Raw genomic sequence first — 9055 nt, 5'->3', positions numbered from 1 at the left:
CGAAGCCAAGCCATGTGGACCTGCCAGTAAGCCAAGCTCGTGACACCTTTTGTCCATTGCAGCTGACACAATAAACCTCTATGTGTCTCATGACTTAGGATTTGGATTGTCCGACTCATCCGATGAAATCAAATGCGTATAGTGCTTCGTAAGATGAGCTACAGTACTATAAAGACGAACAATAATCACAATCACTGTTCATCGAACATACTTGTGTTCGCTTTCTGTTCATAAAGTACTATAATATTAAATCTTACATGTCCATTTTAGATTGAATGTCTCCTAACGATTTGAAATCATTGTTATATGCCTAGGCATCACCATCATAGGTGGACCCATGGCATGCGCCTATCCTACACACTCTGAGCCAAGTCTTGTGTTAGCCCACCAGATTTCTTGTACTGTATAAAACCAATATATTAATTAATATGTGCTATAAATTAGATATCTATTATTGTACTAAATAGAAGTACTATGCTATAGACGAGAGATATCTAAAAGGCAGATATGCCATAAACGAGGCATGGATTGTGAGTACGAAGCATGAACTGGACATTCTTCAGGTTCGACTATTTGCCGAGCACATTAATTCCACCAGAACAAAATGCACTACACTACACATTGCGCTCGCTCACACACAGCGGACCACACCACGTAGCCAGCACACCGTGGAGGTGGCGAGCGAGAGGGAGAGATGCCAACGCTCACGAGGAGCAGGAAGGGGAGAGAGAAGCCGTGGGGGGCCCACCTCCACTACTACTGTCGCTGGCCTCTGACACAGAACACACCCTTTGACGAAACAGCAGCACGGAGCCCAACCCCACCGCTCTCCCGGAAAAAAAAAAAGGAAAAATCGGAGCCAAAGAAAAAGTCCAAGCGCGGGACAGGGACGGGCGCGATGGACGGCAGCGATCACCCGGGGGCCCACTTCGGTGGCCCCGCCCCGCAGTATTTTTGCGTGCCCGAGGAAGGAATACGAGAGAGCACAAGGCGGAATAAATAAATAAATAAATAAAGGCGAAAACGAAAAGCGAGAGCACTGGCCACCCCTACCAGTATTTGTTTATTTATTTATTTATTCGCTCACTCCACTCTGCCTCGTCTTGGACTCATGCCGTGCCTGCACTGCTGCTGTTTGCTTCCTTCCTCGCTTACCAGCCGAGTGAGCGTCTCCCAGCCTCGAGTCGTCGTTGCCAGCGAGGAGGAGGAGGACAGGGAGGAGGCCAGACCAGTCTTGGCTCTGCGAGGTTAGCTTCTCCTGCTCTTTTTTGCTCCTTCTAAAGCCATGCATGTGTATGTGTACTCTGTAAACTCCGTGACGCCCTGCTGATTTTGTGGCGAGCTTTGTTCTATGGATGGGGAGTGGAGAAGCTGATTGCTGGTGTAGATTTTCCCCCTGATTTTTTATTGGTTTTTGTAGGTGAGTAGTAGGGTAGTCATGGGTGTGCTGCTGCAACCTTTCTGCTATTGTAGGTTCAGGTGATTGTTGCGCTGTCATGTTGCCTAATTTTAGTGGACCATTTAAGAGCCATGTTTCCGTGCTCGCATGCCCAATTTTAGCTTAGCCAGTCACCGAAATGCTGCCCTGACGTGCCTCATGATTGTGGGTATCTACTGCGTCGAGCTGCTATTTGTTTATCTTCGAAATCTAGGGAGGATGCAATCTTTTATGGCATGGAATGATTAGAGCCACCGGCGTATAAACCTGTGCCCCTCTTGTACTGCTTTCTTTCGTGTACTGAAGAAAATGTGCTGAATCCAAGAATTGCTAGCTCAGGGCATGTGTTGAATGCTTGTCGATATGTCTGATTCGCGTGCGTGGTCGAACAGAGGGCTGAAGCAGTGATTGATTTGAGTCATTGGTTGCAGGGAGGGGGTCGTCGATGGAGGGGATAGAGGAAGCCAACAGGGCGGCAGTGGAGTGCTGCCACCGGGTGCTGGCCCTCCTCTCCAACCCACACGGCCAGCTCGTCCCCAACAAGGATCTCGTGGCAGCCACCGGAGAGGCCGTTTCCAAGTTTGGATCCCTAACCTCCAAGCTCTCCGATGTCAATGGCCTCCAGGGCCATGCCAGGGTCAGGAAGATCAAGAAACCCTTGCCTATGTTCGACAGCAACCTCTTCTTGGAGAGCTCTGCAGTGTCTGCAGCCACCGCTGCCAAGACACCCAACCGGAGCCCGATCACTAGCCTCCAGCTGTTTCCAAGGTACCACCAGATGGAGGGCTCGTCGTCGAAGGATCCTGTGAGGATCCCTACCCAATTCCCCAGGAGGTTGCTTCTAGAGAACCCAGCTGTCGATTTTGATGGGCCGTCAAAGGCCCCTCCTCTCCAGCACGTCCAGCCGGTGTCCGTTGCATCCCTGGCCAGGACGTCAACCCCGGCATTGCCTGCGGCGCACCTTCATTTCATCCAGCAGCATCAGAGCTACCAGAGGTTTCAGCTCATGCAGCAGATGAAGATTCAGAGCGAGATGATGAAGAGGAGCAGTCTTGGTGATCAGGGTGGTAGTTGCAGTGCTGGAGGCAAGGGTGTCAATCTCAAGTTCGACAGCTCGAATTGCACAGCATCATCATCTCGCTCGTTCCTTTCCTCTCTGAGCATGGAGGGGAGTATCGCGAGTTTGGATGGGAGCCGGGCAAGCAGGCCTTTCCAGCTAGTTAGTGGCTCTCAGACGTCCAGCACTCCGGAGTTGGGCGTCGCGCACAGGAGGAGTTGCACTGGTAGGGAGGATGGGAGTGGTCGGTGCGCAACTGGGAGCCGGTGCCATTGTGCAAAGAAAAGGTTGGGATTTTTTTGGTGATAAATTGATTACTGACAATTGATCTTATAGTCATTTTTTTGTTTTGAAAATCACTGATTGTATGTAATTGCAGGAAGCTGAGGATAAGGAGGTCTATCAAAGTCCCTGCGATAAGCAACAAGGTTGCAGACATCCCTGCTGATGAGTTCTCGTGGAGGAAGTATGGGCAGAAGCCAATAAAAGGATCCCCACATCCTAGGTACCGCTAAATTCTTGATCTTTTCTGTGCCTTTTAATGTTTAATCATTCTGCTGTATTTTGTGTTGCTTACTGTACTATTGTCCATGTTTAACAATAGACTCGGGTTGCTTATATCGATTTTGTATTTGCTAGTTCATAGTGCCGGTTGCTAGCTCATCTGTTCTTGCTGTTTGCTGACTTAATACTAGTTTGTTATTCTAGGAAAAAGGTTGTAATTAGTTCCTGAACCTTCATTTATATTAAGTCGAAGTTAGAGCTTCTTTTTATCATAATCAGAAAAAAGAATTATATGTACATGCTGACTGGAATCATAGGATGCATGATCACCCATGAAGTAGCCATCCCAAAGGTTGATCGATATGAACCATTAGAATTATTTTTCAGCTCTTGACTTTGAGTTGAAAATTCCAAAGATGTATCTTCCCCAACTGTTTAGATACTGCTTATAGCTAGCAAGTGAGATATCACTCAGAAATGGGTTGTTTTGCTTCTAATCAAGTCATTCAGTTTCATTCTTCGCTTACAATAAGCATACATGTGGTTTGAAAGAAACCTGTTCCAATTCTGGTAGCGTGCCTGTTGCAATCCAAGAAAGGTTACAACTGGCAACCTCTCCTCAGCACAGTTTACTCTCTTGTTCCTTCGTCAAATATGCAGATAAAGAGTGCTCACATATGCTCGTTGTCTTTTAGGGGTTACTACAAGTGTAGCAGTGTGAGAGGCTGCCCAGCAAGGAAGCACGTTGAGAGGTGTGTCGATGACCCCTCGATGCTGATTGTTACCTATGAAGGTGATCACAACCACAACCGTGTGCTAGCCCAGCCAGCCTGATCTTTCAGGCTTTCAATCGCAGACCGTTTCAGTCGCCTCCCTTCCTAGAGAAGGGAGGACAACAAGAAAAAGAAGGAGAACCTTGTGTTTGTACATATGTTCTGCTTCTAACAGCTGGGGGGAAGAGGGAGTTAGCTAGGTCTTGCAGAAGAATCGATGGCGAAAGAAAGAAACTTAACGCGCAGATGGTTGAGGGAGCGTTCCTCATCGAAGACTCATAGTTTTGTAGCTTTCATTTTTTTTCACTTTCTGTTCATGCTTGTGCTAGGAGGGCCATCATGTGGTGCCGTGTAACATTGAGCTGCAGTTGTGTGTCTGGGGATGGTGTTACGGGATTGGAGAAGGCATAAGGCAGGTAGTGCCTGTAAAAGTCGCAACACCTAGGAACAGAATGCACCCTGATCTTCAGTCCAATGGTACAATCTTGTTGAGGCAGTGGTTTGACATGTGTTGTCTCTTTAGCACAATCCTGATGCTCTGCTAAGTTTTGATCGTGCAGAAGCAGATGCTGCAGCGGCATTTGTACCGAGATGTCCTGCTGTTTTCTTACCGAGAACGTGAGATGTCTTGTTGAGAGGCCGGTTTCTTGCGATCTGCATGTTGTAGTGTCTCACCTGTCTTATCTCTTCTTGATGCTTTGACAGCTCCATGCTGCGAGTTCAGGCGTTCTGCTTGAGGCATTGGGGGATCAGTTCTCTGTATCACTGCCCGGTTGGCTAAGGAATTTCTTTCCTTCTTTTTTTTTTTGACTTTTCGCACGCGTGCAATGTCAAGCCGACAAGTACTGATGCTCGATGGAAATGTCTGTCTGAACTCGGGAGCATGCTTGCCTCCAAGCAGTACGACTGATAAAACCAATGAGCACACTTAGATATCTAGGGATGGAAACGGATCGAATACGTATGGAATCGAATTCGGATAGTACAATTTACCACATTTTAATCCGAATGCGAATACGGATCCGGATATCCTCGAATACGAATACGAATCGGATAGTTCGAATACGAATCCGTATTCGGATATCTACTCGATCTTCGAAATTCAGGTCGGAAATTTAAATTTTTGAAAAAATTTGACTGAAATTTGATAAAATTCTACTGAAATTTGTTCTAATTTGATTGGGCCGGAATTTTAGAAATATTGTTCAAAATTCATGTTGGAAATTTAAATTTTTGATCAAATTTAATTGAAATTTGACTGAAATTTGTTCCAATTTAATTGAGTTGGAATTTCGTTCATATCTGAAATCGGATAGATATCTTATGGTCTGCGAAAAGAAAAGACATCAGACGTGTCCTTTTGCTTCTTCCTAAGAATAACTGAGGTAGGTATGCGCGCTACGCTGCACGCCCTTGCTTCCTGTGGTTAAGGTAACGTGCCATATGCTGATGCTAACTTAGTTGGGCTAATACTGTATCACATCAGTTGATAAAAAGCGTCCTGGAAACATCATCAATCACCGAGAAGTCAAACACATGGAGTCATCCAACATATCCACGACAACACATGGTCTGCAACACCAGCATTTTCTCCTTGGCAAAACAGAACCAAGAAAAACCATTTACACACAAGAACATCTAATCTCACTTGCGCCGTTTTCCTCTGTCAAACCCATACTTATTGGTGGAAACCATTCGTAGTATACCCCGGAAAAATATGCACCATGCAAAAAAGAAGAGGAAACACATTATGCAAGTTCAGAATTCAGAATGCCATAGTCAGAACTGGTCCAATAGCCCAATAGCACTACTAATCAAAGTAGTCGCGCCTAGTTTGGCATCTAAATGAATAAACGATGTTCTATGTTTACCCCATATATTCGTAGGTCATGTCACATCGGTGGTTATGTTCTGTTGTAGTTCTGATTTCCCATTCTGGGGGCAGGCAAGCACAGTACTAGTAATGATATAGTGCTCTGGTCACCTCATGTCTGGGCATTCGCATGCAATAGCCGAAAATCCGGTTCCAATTCAAGCATCTACAAGCCGTGAGCATCAATGGAGAATGTAGTTGTGTCAAATCTGGTAGATATGGCTAAGCTTATCTTTTCTTTTTAGAGAAAAAAATGAAACAAATATTCCTAAGCTTATTGGGCCGTCAATAGCCACTAATTTTCGGGCCAGCAGCAGCGCAGCCTCACGCTTGTTCGGACTGATTGGGCCGCGTTATCGTCGGGCCAGTCCACACTCGCGCTAACTGGGCTGGAAAGCATTGGGCCGGACACCAAGCCGTTCTGAGTCGAGTTGGCCCGTGTGGACAAGCCTCGATCTCTGGGCCACACTGGCCATGCTGGGGGTTTCCAGTTTATTTTCTTCTGTTCTTCTCCACGATTCCTTAAAAACAGAAGCCACTTCAGAGTTTAGCACCGCGAGCAGAGCAAAGTTTATTCATCGTAATTCGCACTTCATACTCAATGAAACAGCGTGGCATCTCTAATATTACGAGTTACTTCTGTGTACAACTTGACATTTTATTTCTGAATTTCAGCCTGGGCCATTCCTTCACGTTTGATTTCATACCCATTGCAGATGTACTTTGATTCTGGCGACCTTCGAGCCTTCGAGGGAGGGAGGACGTGCGAACGAGGCCGCGACCTGTTTTCGGGATTGGACTTTGTTTTTGAGCTCTTTGGACTCCTCCCTCCCACATCTATTTGGGTAGGGCCGTGGATGTATATACTTCCTAAATTGATACATCTTGGTCTTTGTTTTTGGGAGTTGCTAATTTTTAATCGAGTGAAAATAATTATATGTTTCATTTGACAATAGTAACCGTTAGATGAAGATCTAATGACTGATAAAAAAACTAATTTACAAGTGAATAATATTTTTCTATAGTAGAGACATATACAATTTTCTGATGCATATCAGATAAAATCTCTGACTAAGTACAGATCAAAAGACAAACGCACGATTGAACCATCAGATGGACAACACGTCAAGTGAAATAAAACTCTGATTTCAGTCGATTAAAATATAGTAAATCTGTTTGTTTTTATGTGTAGTTGTATGAGCTAAACACGCTGGATTTTATTTCCGTTCTCTTTTCTTTTCTTTCCGTGCTAGATACAGTGTCGGACGCAACCAAAGTCATAGAAAGAAGGCTGATCTTCCTCTTCTTTATCTCATCTCCCTCTTCTTCTCTTACAAAAAATGAAGAGGACTACAGCGGAGTGGCAGCCGGTAGGGGGCTTGGACCACCCCCTCACAAGATACGCCGCTAGCTACGTCTGCTCATATTTCACTTTTCTCTTTGGGTTTCCATTCGCACTCTTTCTTTGCCTGTGAATTGATCCTCGGCTGGAAGTCACTTCCGGTTCTTCCCGGCGACTAGGCCTTTCTCCTCTCTGGCCGAGTAATACGTGCTCTAGGCGACCAAATGCTGATGCAAGGATGGATGCGCAAAGATCTAAGGCTGCGAGACCTCAGACCAGACTGTAGGCATGTTTGTTTCAGGCTGTTTTGACTCCTGTTTCTGTTAGAAGTTTAAAAGTTAGAATTCTAAATAAATAGGTTTACTAAAAAGTGATTTTTTAAAGTTAGAAGTTTGTTTTTGAGAAAATAAATTAGAAGCCAAAAAGCTAGTTGAGAGTAATTTTTCTGAGAAGTAGTGTGCTGAGAAATTAAAAAATTATTGTAAAATACAACAGTTAAATTCCAAAAGCAGATTTTTTTAAAAAAAAAAATCAAAAATACAGATTTTCAGAGAAACTAAAAACAAAAACCAAAACAAACCGATCCTGAGCTAGCGTGAAAACGTGCCGATGCATGCATGAATGGGAGCATGTATATTCATGTGCTGGTGCTATCATACGCTAGTGCAATGTTTGTTGAAGATGATGTTTACCCGGCGTACAAAGTCTCGTATTCTACATTTCCACTTACTCGCAGGAAAGATTGCCCGTTTCTTCACTTTCCTGTCGTCGTTATGGCTTATTTCTCCGAAACAGTCTGCCTCATCAGCTCGTCATGTGCGAAGTTCACAAATGAAGTTCTTTTCTCATCACAAGGAATACGCACGTTCATACTACATACGAATGCGCCTCTTATCACACGTATAGAGACACATATGGCATCACGTGCATGCTCGTAAAACACTGAACGCAACAACGTGTGTAAATAGGTAACCGGTCTCATCACTTCAGTGTGTGTGTGCCATGTTTCGATCAACGAGGCATGCAGCACCTCTTCCTGTGACCGTGGTCCTTACTTTTATCGACTCACACGACTGTGAGGAGTTGTTTGGTAGTGTTCTGAGAGTTGATTCTATTTTAGAATTGGCTGGAGCGCTATCAAACGATATGTCGATGAATCGATTTTATGTCAAAATTAGAGAGAATTACTTCTACGTTTTGTACTGCGAGGTGGGAGCTGAAAAATCTAACTTCCACTGATTCTCGGCTGATTCTCCTTAATTTCAACACGATCTTTTCTCGGGAATCACTTCCATCACTAACATACCAAACGATTTTATAAATAGAATCAATTTTACTGCACAATCACTTCCATCACAAAATCAGGAGGTTAGAGAGCTCTACCAAACAGACTTAATGAAACCGCTACTATCTGTATGAGAGAGAAAAAAATGTGGGACAGAGCTTACGCATGGAATTGTGGAATACTGAATCAGTTTGAGACGCAACGCACGAATTGTATTCATCATCTCATGTTTTATACGTGTATAGATGAGCCAACGGGCTCCTAACCAATCCTGATCTCTAAGGGATCGAGGCTGTGAGAAGCAGGAGCGCGTAGCGTGCGTCGTGGGCGCGTGACCCGGGCGCTGTGGGCGCGGCAAGCTAGCAACGCGCACATGCACAGCGAGGAGCCCGCGGAGCACTCTGGAGTGCGACTTGGTCAGACGCAGCAGAACAGAGAACGCTCGTTAACAAATTCAACTACTGTAGAGAACGCGCTCATCACACGATGGTAGCCTTGCTGTTGTGCACGCTACCCACCCCTGCGATCAGATGGATTCGGATCCTCTGACGTCGACATCATGATGACTTCGTCGCTGACGTGTGAGCTCGATCCCACGCGTCAGCGTCGGCGCGCGACATCAGCGGATCCTCGTCCGACATGAGTGTCTCACTAGGGTTTTCCTCAAATAATGTTTTGCACAGCCTCGAGTGTTGATGGACCATAATGGAAGGGCAATATGAGGTTTCATCGATCTCTTCAGGAGACATTCAGATACTATAACTTTGTACCTAGTTTCGAGAC

The 9055-nt window shown here is 45.1% G+C and overlaps 1 protein-coding gene across 2 annotated transcripts; it reads left to right on the top strand.

Annotated features, from left to right (window-relative positions):
- The first annotated feature begins 1078 nt into the window (after positions 1-1078).
- LOC133915481 (protein WRKY1-like) lies at positions 1079-4279 on the top strand. 2 transcript variants are annotated; one of them, XM_062358658.1, is made up of 5 exons: positions 1079-1247; positions 1870-2782; positions 2875-3000; positions 3695-3852; positions 3906-4279. In XM_062358658.1, exons 1-4 carry the CDS (start codon positions 1112-1114, stop codon positions 3831-3833), a joined length of 1314 nt encoding a protein of 437 aa, XP_062214642.1. In that variant the 5' UTR covers positions 1079-1111; the 3' UTR covers positions 3834-3852; positions 3906-4279. The 2 variants fall into 2 exon arrangements, with proteins under 2 accessions (XP_062214642.1, XP_062214641.1); XM_062358657.1 differs by having other exon boundaries at positions 1080-1247; positions 3695-4279.
- Positions 4280-9055: the final 4776 nt, after the last annotated feature.

The sequence above is a fragment of the Phragmites australis genome, chromosome 4 (assembly GCF_958298935.1).
Source record: "Phragmites australis chromosome 4, lpPhrAust1.1, whole genome shotgun sequence".
Lineage (NCBI taxonomy): Eukaryota > Viridiplantae > Streptophyta > Magnoliopsida > Poales > Poaceae > Phragmites > Phragmites australis.
The sequence above is the reverse complement of the archived record's forward strand: the minus strand, read 5'-3'. Positions and strand labels throughout refer to the sequence as shown.